At 44.5% G+C, this 20,593-nt stretch overlaps 1 protein-coding gene across 1 annotated transcript in view; it reads right to left on the bottom strand.

Moving 5' to 3' along the window:
- LOC124868464 (protein AF-17-like) overlaps nt 1-20,593 on the bottom strand; it is a 38,068-nt gene that overhangs the window by 3,866 nt on the left and 13,609 nt on the right. Inside the window, exons 6-19 of the mRNA XM_047365785.1 lie at nt 18,933-19,026; nt 18,377-18,484; nt 17,444-17,533; nt 15,689-15,836; nt 14,810-15,610; nt 14,157-14,356; nt 13,150-13,267; nt 12,931-12,997; nt 8,721-8,869; nt 7,694-7,888; nt 7,331-7,407; nt 6,775-7,145; nt 4,891-4,984; nt 2,507-2,719 (exon numbers count right to left, since the gene is read on the bottom strand). Coding sequence (XP_047221741.1) covers nt 2,507-2,719; nt 4,891-4,984; nt 6,775-7,145; nt 7,331-7,407; nt 7,694-7,888; nt 8,721-8,869; nt 12,931-12,997; nt 13,150-13,267; nt 14,157-14,356; nt 14,810-15,610; nt 15,689-15,836; nt 17,444-17,533; nt 18,377-18,484; nt 18,933-19,026 — 2,725 coding nt within the window. The remainder of the gene's footprint in view (nt 1-2,506; nt 2,720-4,890; nt 4,985-6,774; nt 7,146-7,330; nt 7,408-7,693; nt 7,889-8,720; nt 8,870-12,930; nt 12,998-13,149; nt 13,268-14,156; nt 14,357-14,809; nt 15,611-15,688; nt 15,837-17,443; nt 17,534-18,376; nt 18,485-18,932; nt 19,027-20,593) is intronic.

The following is a 20,593-nucleotide window of genomic DNA, read 5'->3' as shown; positions in this document are numbered from 1 at the left end:
GTAAATGAAACTTCTGTGAAATCAAACTGTCCACTTAGGAAGCAACACTGATTGACAATTAATTTCACATGATGTTGTATAAATGGAATAGACAACAGAGGGAAATCTTTGGTGATTATCAAGACACACTCAATAAAGGAGTGGTTCTGCAGGTGGGGACCACATACCACTTCTCAGTACCGATGCTTTCTGGCTGATGTTTTGGTCACTTTTGAATGTTGGTGGTGTTTTCACACTCGTGGTAGCATGAGACGGACTCTACAACCCACACAAGTGGCTCAGGTAGTGCAGCTCATCCAGGATGGCACATCAATGTGAGCTGTGGTAAGAAGGTTTGCTGTCTGTCAGTGTAATGTCCAGAGCCTGGAGGCGCTACCAGGAGACAGGCCAGTACACCAGGAGACGTGGAGGAGGTCGTAGGAGGGCAACAACCCAGCAGCAGGACCGTTACCTCCACCTTTGTGCAAGGAGGAAGAGGAGGAGCACTGCCAGAGCCCTGCAAAATGACCTCCAGCAGGCCACAAATGTGCATGTGTCTGCACAAACGGTTAGAAACTGACTCCATGAGGATGGTATGAGGGCCCGATGTCCACAAATGGGGGTTGTGCTCAAAGACCAACACCGTGCAGGACGCTTGGCATTTCCCAGAGAACACCAGGATTGGCAAATTTGCCACTGGCGCCCTGTGCTCTTCACAGATAAAAGCAGGTTCACACTGAGCACATGTGACAGAGTCTGGAGACACTGTGGAGAGCGATCTGCTGCCCGCAACATCCTTCAGCATGACCAGTTTGGCAGTGGGTCAGTAATGGTGTGGGGTGGCATTTCTTTGGAGGGCCGCATGGTCCTCCATGTGCTCGCCAGAGGTAGTCTGACTGCCATTAGGTACTGAGATGAGATCCTCAGACCCCTTGTGAGACCATATGCTGGTGTGGTTGGCCCTGGGTTCCTCCTAATGCAGGACAATGCTAGACCTCATGTGGCTGGAGTGTGTCAGCAGCTCCTGCAAGATGAAGATATTGAATCTATGGACTGGCCCGCCTGTTCCCCAGACCTGAATCCGATTGAGCACATCTGGGACATCATGTCTCGCTCCATCCACCAACGTCACGTTGCACCACAGATTGTCCAGGAGTTGGCGGATGCTTTAGTCCAGGTCTGGGAGGAGATCCCTCAGGAGACCATCCACCGTCTCATCAGGAGCATGTCCAGGCGTTGTAGGGAGGTCATACAGGCACATGGAGGTCACACACAATACTGAGCCTCATTTTGACTTGTTTTAAGGACATTACATCAAAGTTTGATCAGCCTGTGGTGTGTTTTTCCACTTTAATTTTGTGTGTGACTCCAAATCCAGGCCTCCATTGGTTAATAAATTTGATTTCCATTGATGATTTTTGTGGTCAGCAGATTCATCTTTGTACAGAACAAAGTATTCAATGAGAATATTTCATTCATCAGATCTAGGATGTGTTATTTCAGTGTTCCCTTTATTTTTTTGAGCAGTGTATATCATTAGCCTTTTAGCATAATTGCCACATTTGCCAAAATATGACTAACAGCGATAATTTGGACCTTAAATAATGAAAAATGTATGAGCATGCATTAGGAAAACTACTGCAAGGATGAGTATGTTTCAGATGACACCAACAAGGAGACCAACTGGGCCACCAGCAGCCCCCAGTTTCTAAATATGGTTAATCTAGAAAATCCAGACTTCTTCAAATCCCGTGTTCCAAGTGATCTACATTTATTTAAAAAAGAAGAAGAAAATATCAAATACTAAAGTTCCCATTGAGTGAACCTAACTGGTAGCCATCTGCCTGGAAGAAGGAAGGAAGGAAGGAAAAACAGAAGAAAGAAAGGAAAGAGGGACAAGGAAAGAAGGAAATGAGGAAGGCATGAAAGTAGGACCTAAAGGGAGGGAGGAATGATGGAAGGACAAAATGAATGCAGGAAGGAGGGAAGGAGGAAAGAGATGAACAAAAGAAGGGTGGGAGAGAGGGTGGAAGGACATAGGGAAGAAAGGATGTAAAGAAGGACAAAACATTTAGACAGTGGGATAAAAAATAAAGTCTAGGAATACAAATATTCTCACATCATCTTTTTCCACACTTGTCCTGAAGCAGAAATCAATACTGCATTCAATAGTTTACCAGACTGCAGAGGCCCTGATTCATGTTGGAGGATAAATCTGATTGTGGAAAAGATATTACTCAAGGTTTTTATTTATTTAACTTCTAAAGGATCCTCAAAAAGAACAGAAGAAATGTATAAAAGAAAAATGCTCATCTTCTTACAGAAGGTTTGGGGTTTGATTATATTGACTAGTTGAAGCCGCCTTAATTTCAGTCCTGTGGAGGAAAATCCGGATCAGGCAAATCCAGAATTGGCAGGTGGGGATTTAGCATCACCAGAAAAACAGCTTGGTAACCATGATGAATTAAGCGGTTTTTAGGATTCGACACATTATAAGCACATCCAGAAATCCTGCAGCAATCCTCACCCCGGGTTTGTGGAGCATGTTGTCCTGCAGACCGAAGGGACCCCCGCCCGGACCCCCCTGCAGGGGTAGCGCAGTCCCCGAGGACAACAGGTTGGGCGACTGGGAGATCATGGGCGAGTTGGGGGTTGAGTTGAGTGCTCCCGTCAGCGTGAGGCGCTGTAGCTCCCTCTGTCTCTGCTGCTGCAGCATCTGGCACACCACTGCCTGCTGCTCCTGGAGGAGGAAGAGACCACTGCAGGTTTACTGATCTGTTACCAGAGCTAAATCTAAAAAACCCACTGTTTCAATGATCGCTGAGGTCAACAGCCATGTTTGAAACGGGGAAAGTTACCATGAAAGAGAGGGAGAGCGATAATTTGCAAGGAGGCATGTAACCAACTGAAGTGAACAACATTTAGAGCCATCAGGGATGCTTAAGAAACATCACTTTGCTCTAACTCCTGTAAGGTCTGTCTGCTTTATAAAGGTCAGAGTGGAGTCTTGTTGTTCTGTATGGCTAAAGAGTAACATACCGTAAAACTGGATTCATTTTTACCCTCTTTTGTAACAGAACAAAAGAGAAAATCTTCAGTCCTCATAATGTGGCAACAACTGAAGTTCACAGTCAAACAGGAAACAAACTAGTTTCTATAATTAGAGAGTATCACAGCGCATGACTGATTGAAACCCCAGTAGACTTTCAGCTGTTTGCAAGTCAAATATGTGTTGCTGCATTACTGTGGTGCAAATAACACTCCATATGGGAGGTGGAAGCTTATCTTAGCACTTTAGTTTTTCAGCAAGCAACCTCAAGATGTTCGGTTTGCAACTTGTGTCACTATCAACCCACGTTAAAAGACTTTAACTAAATAAACTGGATTCTGGAAACTGAGACCAACAAGAGGTGGACAAAAGCAGGAGCTCTCCAATGCTGCAGATGAGTTAGAAAGATTCAACAAGCTGTGTTCAAAATGCACATATTTTTCTTTGCATAAAGCAGAATGCTTCATCAAATGCCTTAAGCTACATCCAGCAGTGTGACAATCAGGTGTTTCACCTGGAGTTTTTCCTGAAATATTAAAAATGAAATGGGGTAAATCCACTAAACCATTCACAAAGTAAGACAGGGTTACTGAAGCTTATAACATAAAAAAATTAAGTGTTTAATAATGAGAGGTGTTTCTATACTAAATAGACACAAGGAAAATAACAACATTACAAGAAAACACAGAAATAACTGCTGACTTGGTCATCCAGTGAACAAATACAGGACATTATTTGGACTGGGATTATGATGGGTGAATATTGTTCTTGTCATCATCATCATATCAGCAAGGAAAATGTAATAAATCTAACTTTGAAACAAGAAACAGATAGCAGTAATTAATATTAATGATAATGCTAACAAAGCAGGCATGACAACAGTGCCAACAAATGAGTTAAATTAGATTTCACATGAAAACTGAAGGAGTGGTAATAATAAAGGAAATTATCATAATTAAATAGTCCATATTATTACAACTGACATTAAAAAGTGTAAAATGGCCTAATTATGTCTGGGTGTGAATGAATGTAGGTGAGCAAAACTGAAGGGAAGCCATTAGATGGGCTCAGCTTCCAGGTTCATAAAATAATAACAAAACGCATACAAAAGAAATAAAAGCATTAATAATAATACTAATTTAAATAATAATTTTAACAGCAACTACTAACATTATAAGATTAAAAAAGAGGTATGAAATAAGGATGAGAAAAAATATATAGGATACCAATCCTTATTCTACTGCTGCCACCAATAATAATAATAATATTAATAATAATAATAATAATGATAATAATAATAACTAAATGGACTACTTTGCAAGTTTTGCAAAGTTTTGATATTGAGAATGTATTAAAATGTAGGTGTTTATTTGCTCAAAACATGTAATCTGAGGTGCAGGACTGGAAGAAGTGATGAGATAATAACGGGCTAAAAAGTGAAAAGGATTATAATGTCTAATGAACTGAAACCACACCCTGAGGTAGTGTTAGACCACCGGATTAACCAAAGTTTATCAGTGATTACGTTAAGTTTCTTGCACCATGAGGCCATGGTGTGTTTATATGTGTGGTCAGTTTGATCCCTCTCGAGTTGAACTCTGCTGAGCTCTCCCTGCAGGCAAGGGAGGCATTACAAACCAGCAAAGAAGGAAATTCCAAAAATTACACAAAAAATGTAACATCAGACCTTGTCTACTGACTGAATCAGTATAAAATGCATTCAGGTATGCCTCTAAATGCCATCCCTTCCTGCTGTACTTAGCAGAGCTGGTCATAGAAGAGATGAAGGCAGCTCAGGCTGTACCTGCGTGCGCATGTTAACCATGAAGGACAAGACAAAGTGGTAAGACTAGAGCCAATACCGGTGTGAAGTTCTGTGAGGCGAGGAACTGCTGGAGCTGCTGCTGCTGCTGCTCGAGAAGAAGCTGCTTCTGCTGCTCAGACAGAAGAGAAGACCTGGAACAAATGTCGACACCACGTCAGGTCACAAAGCAGAAAATTAAATCTCTGCTTAAAAGTTAAAATATAGTACTGATTTTTTAAAGCCAAGCCAAAACAGGTACATCTAAAGTGGAATAACAGAAAATCCGTACAAAACAAGGATCAGGAGTTCAAATGTACAGTGCCTTGCAAATGGGTTCGCTTCTCTAAATTGTCTAATATTTAAAATCATAAACCTCAATGTATTTCACTGGGAAAACATGTGATTGAGCAACATAAAGTGCATAACTGTGAAGTGGCGGTAAAAATCAGAAAATTGCGGCATTAAGGTTGCACAATATTAGAAAATGTTGCGATTGCTATTGATAAATATTGTGATAATATCAGCTGTGATACCTGCCTGTTTTCTTCTTTCCTCTCTTACTCATCTGTGCTTCCATCACTCTGTGGCCTTTAGCATTTTGGGCATGTGTCTCTGATGAGAGCATCTGCTGCTGAGAGACTCAGTCCAACTAGCTAAAACTTGTATGAACTGATATTGCGATGATGACATAATCGCGATATATTGTGCAGTCATATGTGGCATGCATTTGCATTCAGCCTCCTGTACCCTCATCCCTTAAATGTAATCCAGTTCAAGCAATTAATTAGAAAAGTGTGTAATTTAATCTTAACCCTGATAAATGTGTGGTTGAGGCCTCAGAGGTGTGTTAGAGAACATAGGAGAACAAACAGCATCATGAAGTCCAAGGACCACTGCAAACAGAAGAGTCCTATATGCAAAACGCTATGTGTGGTGGACAACTAAAACTGCACATCCTCCTGAACAAACCATCTCATGCCAAGATCCCCACTGTAAAACATGGTGGTGGCAGTATCATGCTGTGGAGATGTTTATCTGCAGGAGGGACAAGAAAGCTGGCCAGGTTGATAGGAAGATGGCTGGAGCTAAATACAGGGCAAGACCTTAGACTGGGGCAGGGGTTCAACTTTCCACCACGACAACAACCTTCAACATACAGCCAGAGCTTTGATGGAAAGGTTTAGATCAAAATATAATCACGTGTTAGAGTGGCCCAGTCAAAGTCCAGACCTAAATCCAATTAGGAATCTGTGGTAAGACTTCAAAACTAACATTCACAGACATTCTCCATCTAATCTGACTCAGCTTGAGCTATTCTCCAGAGAAGAATGGGCAAAACCGTCCATCTCTACATGTGCAAAGATGGTGCAACTCAAAATACCTGCAGCTGTAATTGCAGTGAAAGCTGGTTCTACCAGGTATCGACTCAGTCAGATTGAACAAATACAGTTCTGTTGAAGTAATATCAGATGTCCAGCATTAACCTCAACCGTTAGTATTTTTGGAGTCGGTGTGATAGAAACTCAACAGCTCCAACAGTCATGACAGGCTGCTGCTTCTGTGTAATTCTATCATTCATTAAAAGTTTTAATATAATAGAGAAGTCAAGGATTCTGGGAAACAAATGTGAGAACCATCTGGCTCTTAAAGACATGAAGGCAGAGCATGATGGTAGTGTCATGCTTCCTTTTTTAAAACACACAGCTATTATTTTTAAACTCATATTTGCAAAAACATTTGAAAACAATTTATCAGTTTTCCTTCCGCTTTACTATTAAGCAATAGTTCATGGGGGTCTATCATAAAATCCCAATAAAATACATTGGTTATGGTAGCAATGTAACAAAAATCTAAAATAATTAAGGAGTGTGAATACTTTTGCAACCTCATCTTCTGGATCGGTGCATCTCTACTAATAAATCAAATCAATGCGGGCACATACGGGCTAGCATTCTTGGGAAACTGGAAGCTCTGTGCCAGGGCCTGGGGGTTGAGCGGCGGTGGCTGGGGGCGTAAAGTTGGGAGCGCCGGCTGCTGAGCGCTCTGTATGGGAGACTGGATCACGCCGTTCAGACCACCGAGCACACCATTCATGTTCAGCTGGGGACTCCCTGCGATGGATGCCATGAGCCCACCCACCACTGGTAGAGCAGAGCCGCCGGACTGATTGATGCTCCCCAAACCATCGGTCGCCCCTCGGCTCAAACCGTTCAGCAGGGGCTGGCCGAAGGAGGCGGGGCTCTGTTGAGGAGGGGGGGTGCCCTGGAAGGAGAGCGATGAACTGCTGCGGGACGGGCTACCAGAGTGAAGCTCCTGGATCAACAACACAAAATCAGACTGTTAGCTGTTTATCACACCGTTTATTTTCTATGTTTATTATAAAATAGACACAGGCAGAAAAAAGTTCTTCTATAAAGAGACTTTACAGCAAAAAAAAAAAAAAAAGGTGATAATACTGCTGGAGTTTTCAGCATGAGAAAAGAGCTGCAGTTTCTCACCTCTGATGAGGTAACAAAGGAGGTGTCATTCAGGAAGCAGCTTTTGGAGACGGGACTCTTACTGGTGCTCAGGGGGTCTAAGAAAATGAGAGGCATATTCACAGGGTAAAAACTACTGTGTCTAAGTTTAACACAGACTATCAGGTTTTATAGAACCGCAGGTTTTGTAGACACCAATGTTGGAGCTACACCACCTCACTTCAGTCTAATGACATTAACATGCTGATGCTGCTCAATGAAAGTGGGAGTGTGAGAGAGAGCTACTCAGACACAGAGGAGATAGAGGAGCTCTCAAACACCATGAGGGTACAGAATCTTGGGGGTTTTGATGTGAAAGTGGGTACCAGAGATGAAGAACCTAACCTTGAGAAGATGACAGAAAGCTGATCTGAGAGGAGTGCAGGCCCGAGCCGGAGTGAATGTGGGGCTGAAAAGGGACAGCCAGGTCCGTGTTGAGCAGCTGCAGCCGCTCCCTTTTAGCCGTCAGGCTGAGGATCTGGTCCTGGAGGCGCTGGTTCTCTTGCTGCAGTGAGTGCAGCGACTTTAACATCTCCACAACTGAAAGAGGAAGAGAGTGTCACAAACACATGGGTAGAAAGATTGGACGATGTAAAGAAATAACAAAGGAGAATCTAAGTATATAAGTAATAATATAACTGGATGGTGTTTCTCTAGAGTCTGAATAGTATGAAGAAAACAAATGACTAAACAGAAAAAAGAACGTAAAAATAGATTAAAACTCAGGGGATTCCTGATCTGATCAAAAGCATTAGCTTAGGCTGCCTCAGGAAGACATTTGTCTGTAACACAGTTGCTAATGAAACTCGAATCCAGTTAACTTTAGTCAGCCAACAGCCAGCAGGCCATGTGGTGCATTTTGCAGAGCCTATTTTAATGTGCAAGCCTTGTACAACTATGCACATTATTTTGTTAAGCAAACTAATCTAGGGTTCCCCTTACAATCAAAGTGTTTAGATTGATGGATGCTGCAGATCCCCGCCTGTCTGTTACTCCACCTACTCTGCACGGTGTGCTTAGAAACAAGAGTCATTAAACTTTACAACATTTAAAACAAGTCAAGTTTTGTTGAAGGAAAAAACCTTTTGCTGTAAGTTTTGTCTCCAGATAATTAACTGAAACTGAACTGAAACGTTAGAAACCAAATAAGCCACATCGAAGCAGAAAGTAAACATGATAACGTCAGCTTTGCACTTTACCAAACTGCTCCACAAAAAAACATTGTCAGCAGAAACAAAAAGAATGTAGACAAATGTGCCGAGTCAGATGTGTGCTTAGAAAATAAATAAAGAAGCTGGCGAGCATTTTAGTTGATGTCACAACATGTGACAGGAACCGGAAACTCCTGAAGTTTTTAAAACGGACAACTCACTGTTGACTCCCATCTCTCCGTTTCCATGTTTCTCCAGCAGGAGCTCGATGTGGGAGCTTGCAGGAGGGACGTTCTCAGGACGGGCTTTGATTCCACAGCCCAGCCCATCTCTCTGGTCAAACAGAAGAGGAAGACAGCTCAAGGGAGACCTGTGTGTGGGAGGAGGACAAAACCTGTCAAGACTGTGAAGTTGGGGTCTTAAATTTTAATCCCCCCAGTCACCTTGTTAGTTAGCCAACAACCTGGTGATAACGATCAGATTGCAGTTAAAATTCTGGTACTCGTTGTCTTCCGCTTTATCCGGGACCGGGTCGCGGGGGCAGCAGACTCAGCAGAGACGCCCAGCCGTCCCTCTCCCCAGACACCTCCTCCAGCTCCTCCAGGGGGAGCCCAAGGCGTTCCCAGGCCAGCCGAGAGACAAAGTCCCTCCAGCGTGTCCTGGGCCGTCCCCTGGGCCTCCTCCCGGTGGGACGTGCCTGGAACACCTCCCGAGGAAGGCGTCCAGGAGGCATCCGGTATAGATGCCCGAGCCACCTCAACTGGCTCCTCTCGATGTGGAGGAGCAGCGGCTCTACTCCGAGCCCCTCCCGGATGGCCGAGCTCCTCACCCTATCTCTAAGGGAGTGCCCGGCCACCCTACGGAGGAAGTTCATTTCAGCCGCTTGTATCCGGGATCTCGTTCTTTCGGTCATGATCCAAAGTTCATGGCCATAGGTGAGGGTAGGAACGTAGACTGACCGGTAAATCGAGAGCTTCGCTTTTCGGCTCAGCTCTCTCTACAACACAAAGGACTGGCACAGCGCCCCCATTAATGCGGCAGCCGCACCGATCCGACTGTTGATCTCCCGCTCCATTCTTCCCTCACTTGTGAATAAGACCCCGAGATACTTAAACTCCTCCACTTGAGGCAGGACCTCCCCTCCAGCCTGAAGATGACCAGCCACCCTTTTCCGGTCAAGAACCATGGCCTCGGACTTGGAGGAGCTGATCTTCATCCCAGCCGCTTCACACTCGGCTGTGAACTGCCCCAGTGCATGCTGTAGGTCTTGGCTAAAGGGGGCCAGCAGGACGTCATCTGCAAAAAGAAGAGACGAAATCCACTCGTCCCCAAACCAGACCCCCTCCGGCCCTTGGCTGCGCCTACATGTCCTGTCCATAAAAGTTATGAACAGGACCGGTGACAAAGGGAAGCCGGGGCGGAGTCCAACATGCACCGGGAACAGGTCCGACTTAGTGTCGGCAATGCGGACCAAAGACCTGCTCCCTTTGTACAGCGACCGGATGGCCCCTAATAAAGGGCCCCCGATTCCATACTCCTGGAGCACCCCCCACAGGGCATCACGAGGGACACAGTCGAATGCTTTCTCCAGGTCCACAAAACACATGTGGACCGGTTGGGCAAACTCCCATGAACCCTCGAGTACCCTGTAGAGGGTATAGAGCTGGTCCAGTGTTCCACGGCCGGGACGAAAACCACACTGCTCCCCCTGAAGCCGAGGTTCGACTATCGGCCGGACTGTCCTCTCCAATACCCTGGGGTAGGCCTTACCAGGGAGGCTGAGAAGTGTGATCCCCCTGTAGTTGGAACACACCCTTCGGTCACCCTTCTTATGAAGGGAGACCACCACCCCAGTCTGCCAGTCCAGAGGCACTGTCCCCGACCGCCACGCAATGTTGACATGACAGCCCAACAACATCCAGAGATTTGAGGTACTCAGGGCAGATCTCATCCACCCCCGAAGCCCTGCCACCGCAGAGCTTTTTAACCACGTAGGTGACTTCAGGATGGATGATGAAATAGTCCAACTTCAAGTCGCCAGTCTCTGTTTCCGTTCAAGGAAGGCATGATGGCAGGATTGAGGAGATCCTCGAAGTACTCCTTCCACCGCCCGATAATGTCCCCAGTCGAGGTCAGCAGCCTCCCACCCCCACTGTAAACAGTGTTGGCGAAGCACTGCTCCCCCCTCCTGAGGCGCTGGACGGTTTGCCAGAATCGCTTCGAGGCCAACCGGTAGTTCTTCTCCATGGCCTCACCGAACGCCTCCCAGGCCTGGGTTTTTGCCTCTGCCACAGCCCGGGCCGCGGCACGTTTGGCCTCACGGTACCAGTCAGCCGCCTCAGGAGTCCCACAAGCCTACCAAAGCCGATAGGACTCCTTCTTCAGCTTGACAGCGTCCCTTACTGCCGGTGTCCACCACCGGGTTCGGGGATTGCTGCCACGACAGGCACTGCAGACCTTACGGCGGCAGCTACGGGCAGCACCATCGACAATAGATGCGGAGAACATGGTCCACTCGGACTCTATGCCTCCAACATCCCCCCGAATCTGGTCAAAGCTCTCCCGGAGGTGGGAGATGAATGCGTCCTGGCCGAGGCCTCTGCCAGACGTTCCCTGCAGACCCTCACTATGCGCTTGGGCCTGCCAAGTCTGTCTGGCTTTCTCCTCCTCCAGCGGATGCAACTCACCACCAGGTGATCAGTGGACAGCTCAGCCCCTCTCTTAATCCGAGTGTCCAGAACATGCGGCCGAAGGTCTGATGATACGACAACAAAGTCGATCACAGACCTCCTGCCAAGGTGTCCTGGTGCCAAGTGCACTAATGGACACCCTTATGTTTGAACATGGTGTTCATTATGGACAATCCGTGACTAGCACAGAAGTCCAATAATGAAGCACCACTTGGATTCAGATCATGGAGGCCACTCCTCCCGATCACGCCTCTCCAGGTGTCACTGTCGTTTTCCCACGTGGGCGTTGAAGTCCCCCAGCAGAATAATGGAGTCCCTGGGAGGGGCACTATCCAGCACCCCCGACAGGGACACCAAGAAGGCCGGGTACTCCACTCTACCGCCCGGCCCATAGGCCGAAACGACAGTCAGAGACCTGTTCCCAACCCAAAGGCGCAAGGATGCGACCCTCTCATCCACCGGGGTAAACCCCAACATGAGACGGCTGAGCTGGGGGGCAACAAGCAAACCCACCCCAGCCCGCCGCCTCTCCTCGTGGGCCACTCCAGAGTAGAAGAGAGTCCAGCCCCTCTCGAGGAAATGGGTTCCAGAGCCCACGCTGTGCGTGGAGGTGAGGCCCGACTATTTCTAATCGATATCTCTCGACCTCCCGCACCAGCTCAGGCTCCTTCCCCCCAGCAAGGTGACATTCCACATCCCTAGAGCCAGCCTAAGCATCCAGAGATTGGGCCGCCAAGGTCTCCACCTTCGTTTGCTGCCCAATCCTCTTTGTACCGGTCCCTCACGGTTCCCCCTGAATGTGGTGGGCCCACTGGGGGATGGCCTCGCGTCTTTCGTTCAGGCTTGGCTCGGCCGGGTCCCACGAGGGGCAACCCGGCCACCAGGCGCTCTCTGACGGGTCCCAACCCCAGGCCTGGCTCCAGGGTGGGACCCCGGCTCCGCCGTACCGGGTGACGTCACATGCCTCATTTGTTTAGTCCTCATGAGGGTGTCTTGAACTGCTCTTTGTCTGACCCGTAACCTAGAGCCTGTATGCCATGGGAGACCCTACCAGGGGCATTTAAGCCCCAGACAACATAGCCACTAGGATCATTCGGGCACTCAAACCCCTCCACCACGTTAAGGTGGAGGTTCAAGGAGTTAAAATAATTCATTGTTTTTTATCTATTGGTAAAATATGTTCTTCCATAAGGATAAGTAAACGATCAACAAATTAATTTAAACTGGAAATAAATGTACACTATATTTACAAACTATGGGTATTATAAATTACTTATATTTTAGTTTCAAAAATATAAATTATTAAATTCACAATTTAATTGCTTCATGGAACCCATCCTGCAGCCAGTCACAAATGTATTTTATCTTCCGGGATTGAACCTTTGGGGCCGGCACGAGATGATTGGCCAGACAGGTTAACCTTTCAGAAACATTTTTAATGAATCCATAGTGCAATGCAGCACACGGAACAACTAAAACTATTATTGTTTTAATATATGATGAATTTCTAAATGATTTAACTATGTATTTAAATAAATAAGAACCAATAAATTATTATGAATAGATTTATTTATTTACAACTAGATTACCCTTTTGGCCTGCAGAAATAGTTACGTAATGACTCATTTATTTATTTGCTGGCGGCATATATTGGCCCCCGATGCTTCTGTGTCAAGAACTTGATAAACATTTGTACATTAAAAAAGACAAAATAAACATTGATGAAAGAGCAAAGACATACTGTGAGGAAAGACTTTCTCTCGGCGAGTTTCCCTGACACTGGAAGCGACAGTCATCAATGTCGGACTCTGAAAACCAGAACAGCAAAATTACTTCGTAACAGAAAGACAGCACCACTAAAGCCTCATTGAGTTTGAAGTGTTCTAACTAAATTCTGAGTTATTACCAGGAACATATAGGAGTATTTTTGCAGGGGATAATTAAATAAACTTGCGGTCACCTGACAGTGAGGTCTGGCCTTGGTTCAGTAGTGGCGGCAGTGTCGAGGCTGTGGAGAGACAGCTGGCAAAAGGCTGAGAGGAGTTCAGGTTATAGGAGGTGCTGGAACCGGAATGGACCTGTGAGACAAACATCAATGTCAGACTGATGGAAAGCGAATGTGGGTTGTAAAAACACACATCTGTGAAAAATGGCTCTGCTATGAAACACATTTTAGTGCTTAACAATAGATTTAAAATTTGCAAGTTTCATGAAGCTGAAATTCTACTGATTTGTAAACAGCAATTAGCCAGAACTATGATCCACTTGTGAAACCAGTGATGGATTACTGTGCATCTGTTTCACCAGTCATCTTTAATTCTTGGTGCAGTTTGTTCAGTAATGTTCCCTAACAAACCTCGTAGGTTTGTAGGTCTTGGTTAGAGGGGGCCAGCAGGACCACGTTATTCGCAAAAAGAAGAGACGAAATCCACTGGTCCCCAAACCAGACCCCCTCAGGCCATTGGCTGCATTTAGAAATCCTGTCCATAAAAGTTATGAACAGGACCGCTGACAAAGGGAAGCCGGGCCAGAGTCCAACATGCACCGGGAACAGGTCCGACTTAGTGCCGGCAATGCGGACCAAAGACCTGCTCCCTTTGTACAAAGACTGGATGGCCCCTAATAAAGGGCCCCCGATTCCATACTCCTGGAGCACCCCCCACAGGGCATCACGAGGGACACAGTCAAATGCTTTCTCCAGGTCCACAAAACACATGTGGACCGGTTGGGCAAACTCCCATGAACCCTCGAGTACCCTGTAGAGGGTATAGAGCTGGTCCAGTGTTCCACGGCCGGGACGGCCGGCACGTAGGTAACGTGACCGAAAATGAAAATTCGTATTAATGCTTCTGCAATTCACTATATTAATAAAGCTTGTACAGCATTTTGATCAACTGAAGTGTTTCTGATTAGAAACAACTATGACTGTTTCCAAATGGTTGTCTGAATGGATTTTTTCTGACGCACCTGTGTGTTTGAGACGGCGCCGACTGACGGAAGAGAGAGCGAGGAGCCGTGGGATGAAAGGAGTCCTGAGGAGAGAGCGGTGCTACACATTGCCCCTCCCAGGGACAACGAGGTGCTGCACACTCCTCCACTGAGGGAGAGAGGAGTGCTGCAGACTCCACCGCCCAGTGTGAGAGGGTCCTTGAGACTGGAGTAGATACCTGATTGAGGATGGAAAAATAGAATAAAATAAAAAAACTAGGAAAAAAAACCTGGTGTTTCTTCTTCTCTTGTTGCAGGTTGTGAGGCTCAAAACATGTATGGTACCCACGAGCCTGAGTTGGAAAGTAGGTCAGGAAATGTGCAGCTCACACAGCAAACCATATCTAGGACAATATCTCTGACTTGCACAGATTAAACAGTACTCTGAAGCAGATTTACAAAACATAAAGCAGTGTCATGAGGCTAAATCTGTTGATCCTGGTTGGCTTTTGACTTCCTCTATAACTGAGGTCATGATGCTCAGATAAGCTGCCAGGTGTTATAAAAATATTTCAACAATTTATAGAGACAAGCTGCAAAATGAATAAGCAAAGTTCAAACAAATAGCAAGGCGCACACACATACACAGGAAGTTAGAGGGCTACCACACACGCCCACCCGCTCAGACTCACCGGAGCCGAGCAAAGAGTTGCTGCGACCTGCAGAAAAACTCCTAGCAGAGGAGGAGCAGGCGATAGAGGAAGAGGCGGAAGAGGTAGGAGGTAGTGTGGACGGAAAAGCAGGGTTGGGCACAGATGATGGAATCTGGTAGAATGAGTTTAAGGCTGGGGGAGGTGGCGCTGTGGAGTCGTGATGGTGGTGGTGATGGTCCTCTTCCCTCCGCTCTCGGTTCTTGCTCCCTCGCGGGCGCCCCGGGCCATGGCGACTCTTCTTGTTATTGTGGTGCCTCCTCTCTCGGGGCAGCGGCGGGGGCGTGATTTTGTCTTTCAGGCCAGCGTCCTCCAAGACGGGAGGCACAGTGACCTGAGGCGGCTTAGAGAGGGATTTGGAGGGCTTGTATTCGCTCGAGGAAGAGATCTTGCGGATTTTGCAGGTGCTGCCCAACCCGGAAGAGGAGGTGATGCGCATGATTGAGCCAAAGGTGGAGATGGTGACTTTGTTCTCGAAGGGGCTCGAACTGCTCTCCGTCCTCTCATGACTTTGAGACGCAGCCAATGGACAATCAGCAGGGGTCAACGCAGGCGGCTTTTTGTATTTAGAGTCTTCCTCCTCTTCTTCTTCCTCCTCCTCCTCATCTTTGTCATCTTTTTCTTCCTCCTCCTCTTCCTCCTCCTCCTCGTGCACAGCAGACCTTCTGTGGCGCTCCTTACGCTTCTCTCCATTGTGGTCATCGCCTCCGCGGTCATGCTCGCGTTCCAGGCGGGAGGAAGATGAGAACTGATGGAAATCCTGAGTTGCTGACAGAGATCCGCCTGAAAGACACACGGTAACAGTCAGACACAAACACCTAAAACAACTTCCCACTGCAATGGAAATGCTTCAGGTAATACCGGTGTTGAACGGGCTGGAGGAGCATGAGGAGGAAGAGCAGCTTTTTACGATGCTTTCTGTCTTCTTACTGCGATGACCATGGCTGTGGGAGCTCAGCTTCTTTGACTTTCCTTCGCTATCCTTGCTGCTGTGATGTGTGGAGGAGATCTACCCGAGTACAAGGAAAAACACAACATAGTAATTAATACTTTAGTCTGAGATTGAGGAAAAAATTCTACCAGTAACTTTTGGTCTTGAAACATGAGGAATCTAGATATTCTTTTATTGGGTGCCATTTTTGGGGAAAAAAAAAATCCAAAAGTCCCTGATGTTCATACAGACACCTAAAAATATATTTTCAACTGGTATAGAAGTATAAAAAGCCTTAAAATAAATCCCTCTTTAAAGCAACAGCATAATTACACACTGAAAAATGTAAAGAAGTCCAACCTTTGACTTGGGCACATTTGGTCAGTCAAAGGAAAACAATAAAATCCCACAATAATTGGTTGAAGAATATCAGTGGTAGTACAGCTACTGGCACCTCTAACAATCCTTTTAAAATAAATAAGAATAAAGCATTTTTTCCAGTTTACTTTCTTGAGCCGAACACAGTTTCTAAAAAGATTTTTTTGTCCACGTTTAAAATAAAAATGATGTGACACCGACACCAGTCTAAAGCTACTGGCCTCAAGTATTTATCGTTTTTATCTTGGCACCATGCACTGGGTGCAGGATGGTAAGGAAGCTAGAAAAAGTCCCTATGCCATCTACATGCCAACCGGTTGTTTGAGATATGGAAAAAAGCCTTTTCTGTCCCACTATCACAAATGTAAACATATGTACCGGTAGTTTGCTAAATGCTACTGGGACTTTGACTGGAACTGGAAGGTTTTCTCAGATCAGAATAAGATGGAGCTTCTAAACAACAAGCGCTCCAGGTAGGTTTGGCACAAAACAAGAGTGGAAAAACACCTCATGCCTACTATTAAGTATAGTGGAGAATCTGTGATGCTGTGGGCCTGTTGCTATTTCAGAGGTCCTGGTAACCCTTTAGGAGTGCATATCACCACAAACCATTTGAAATGGCAGAAGATTTTAAATTTAAATCTGGTGAACACTACCAGAAAAGCCTAAAACTGGTCTTTGTTGTGTATTTCAGCAGGATAATATTCCGAAATATACACCTAAATCAACACAGAAATGGTAAGCCAGACACAAAATCCTTGATGGCCATCTCAGTTCCCAGACCTAAATCTTGCAGAAAACCTGTGGGGTGAGCTGACAATAAAAGAGCATAAGAGAAGACACGCCATTCAATTCAATTCAATTCAAAGATACTTTATTGATCCCCGAGGGGAAATTAGAATTCCAGTACGTATGGCGCTCAAAAGCTCAGACCGGGAAATGTAAAATCAGGCATCTTTACTTTTTTTCCTTTGAGCTGTCTTTAATAATATTCCACCTCAAATTGTGCTCTATTCAATGTACTTTCAAAGTCAAATATCAAAACTACTTTATTTGTAGTTTTTGCTTTTTAAATCAACAGTTAATGTATTGACATAACTTCAGAAAGCAATAGAGCACTTTAAATACATCATTGTATAATGGTCCTATGATGCTATTGTATTCTCACCAAAGGATGTAACAAACACTTAAATACTAACAGAGGAAATTGTTTCAGCTTGCAGCTAAATTGCATCATGTTGCCTTTAATGTTTTGTACCACTGTGGCCGACACATCTTAAGCCACTCTGTGGCTTGGCTGTTTGTACCTTTTCTATACTGCTTGTTGTTATGGAGGAGCTCAGACTGTCAGCAGACTTCTTGTGCCGCTCTTTTGAACGAATCTTGTCTTTGTGACTCTGAAAATGCATACAGACATACACAGGCAGGTAGAAGAGTCAACATTAAATAAGAACAGAAAATAAGAATCACCTGCAAAGTATCGTCAAGGTTTGCAGTAAAACTGCAGGCATCTTTCTTAATGATCTGAGTGACCTTCCTAATTCCAGGTCCTTAAAGAAAGTCAGGATCATTTTTTCTGATCCCAGCCATCCAAGGCATAACTCTCCCTTTTACCATCAGGACAGATACAAAATGCCATATTGTAAGCCGAACAGACTGAAAAAAACCCTCCATCTCCACTGCTGGTCAATTCCAGGTCCACATTGTAAGGACTAATATTTTTTTTGTGGCTGTTTTTTTATGTTTTCACTGACCTCTACAAATTGCTTCTTGGGGATAATAAAGTTTACTTGACTTGATTAGCTCCCTGTACAATCAGGATAAAATTGAAAATGAATCTGCTAACATTTAAAGATCTACAAGACCAAACTCAACTACTTATTTCATACTGCATATATTTTCTGGCACACTGCTGATGGTATGCGTTGAAATTTCAGATATCTTTCTGTTCCTCTCCACAGCTGTGGTTCTTAGAAAGAGAAATTTCATTAAAGTAAGGATTTAATCCAGTCTATTAAGTGGCCAGAATCTGACCGTACAAAGCTGCATTTTTATATGGATTTGAACTGGAGTTGTTTTGTTTTTATGCGGGGAAGAGGGAAGAAACAAATTGACTTTACACTGATACTTCTGTGAGAAGAGAGATATAGTCAGAGGCGATTAACACATATGGCAAACATGTTTTTTTTTAAATATTGTACCAAGGTACTAAGATTAAATCAGACCAAAGAGGTGGTTACCTTCCTCTGTTTATGGTGGTGATGTTTTTCCTGTGATGGAGAACTGGAGCGCCCCCCGGAATGACTGAAGGAGCTACTTGGATTTTCACTGGAGCGCAACTTCTTCTGCTGTAAAAACAGCAACAACAAAAAAAGTTAGCTTTGCCTTAATAGCTGCAGGGCTTTTACCAATACATAAAAATTTTTCTAACGGGGCGTTCATGCTGGAAGCTTCTCATAAGCAGGTTTTCATCTAATCTCTGAAAAACTTCGTCAACACACAACCAATGGCTTCTGGGAAACCGTTTTTAGCTTAAAGTCCAATTTAAACATGAGAAAAAAGGGAACACATCTCAAATTCATACTTATTTCAGAAAATAAACGATAAAAATGACAAACCACTTCACTTAATAGTCTTAGATTGTGGTCAAAAATGTAATTTAAATCTTCTAGGATTATTAAGAAAATTACCATAACAACAAAAACAAAACAAATCTGTCAAAAACGTAGACTAAATCCAAAATGGTGTACAGAGATGTTGTAAAATAATAAAGAAACGATAATTTACTCCTTGTACCATTTTGTTGTAGTGGTGCTTGCAGTAACCACAATATTTAACGTTGTCAGCTTCTGGGCCTTCTTCCTCACACAGCAGACCTGCCATCTGAGCACTGAGCAAAGTAGATCACAGGGTCAGAGGTCAGAGTCAAGCTTCAACAAAAACAAGACAACACAGTTCTACCTGAGGGATCAGTCATGACATAATGTGTTCTGCACAACCTAATAGACATTCAGTCCTCTTTTTAATCACAGACCCATTCAAAGCAGGACAAGATAAATGCTCTGAGCTGATCAAATCTTGATGTATTTTTGTAACATCAAAAACCATCATCCATTTCAGTAAAATGTAATGTTGATTTGAGTTAAATCTACATGTTTAACGGTCTTTTTTACTCTTCTCCTCCATGCCTGCATGCTGAGATCTGGCTGCACCATTGGCTAGAGAAGGCTTTGCAGAGTCCATGAAACTAGACCTGGACTATAAGGAAAGCTCCTAACTATGCTTTCAGTTTTTATTGGAGGTGCACCAAGAAACAAGCTGCTGCCTCAAAGTGGACCTGAGAGTTACCTGGTCGCATTGATAACATTTCTTGATGTGGAAGTTTTTATGAATGGAAGACCAAGAGTTATTTACAGGATAAGTGAGGGGCCCTAAAATGAAGTCAAAAGAAGCAAAACGGTGTGAGGAGCTATTTTAAAGATGACCATTTTCTGCAGAGGCGTATCGGCTGTTAATTCAGCATAATATTTATAAACGGGCCGAAACGTAAGCAGATAACAGGAAGGCTAAACATAGTATAGTAAAGCTGCTCTGCTTTATCTTTTTGAGCTATCAACCTCCATCTCTGATGGAACATGGTACACACAGAAAATGCAGTTTAGAAATAATAACGCTAACTAGGCAAACCGCTAATATAAGAAGCTAAGGACAGGTCAAAATATCACCTCAGTCATAATTCAGTCTGTGTTTTAAAATAATAGTAAAGCCCTGTTTTACAGTGACTGCTTTCTCACACATGGCGTAGAAGTAGAAGAGCATTCAAAATCTTAGCAATTAGTATGGTTCGAACAACTAGCTTTACTAAAACAGTCACTGTGTGTAAGAAAGGTACAGAGCTCATGGGCACGTGAGGATTTAATGGCAAAAAGACCGTTAATATGACCAGTACATATAAAAGCTAATACCCCACTAAATGATGATCAAAAGTTGAGTTAAACGTTTTACTTTAATTGCATCAAATGCTGCTTTTACCCATTAAGCTGCCTTTTTCAAGGAGCATATATTACATTAAAGTGATAAATAATAAACATAGCTACTCTGTGATAACTGGTTTGCATTTGTTATTAAATTTGATTTCCTCGGTGATACAAAATGCTGTTCACACTGAGACCAAAATGCAGACCAGATTCAGAAACCTGTTTGTTTTTTTTTGGTGGAGGAAGTCTGAGGAAGAGGGGTGAGTATCAATGCCTTAAAGGCATGTAGATCCTTACTTTTGTCCAGCTATATAACATCTGTGTTTCTTTGTCAGATTACGTTGGTTGAGCCCGTCGGATGTATCTGACCACCAGGTTAGCCATGATCCATAAATTTAGGGAAGCAGACTAGACGATGGTACGTTTCTGTGCTTTCCAAGGGATTTACCAAATCAACAGACGAGGTGAAATGATACAACG

The sequence above is a fragment of the Girardinichthys multiradiatus genome, chromosome 5 (assembly GCF_021462225.1).
Source record: "Girardinichthys multiradiatus isolate DD_20200921_A chromosome 5, DD_fGirMul_XY1, whole genome shotgun sequence".
Classification (NCBI taxonomy): Eukaryota; Metazoa; Chordata; class Actinopteri; order Cyprinodontiformes; family Goodeidae; genus Girardinichthys; species Girardinichthys multiradiatus.
This window is presented reverse-complemented; position numbering and strand designations above follow the sequence as displayed.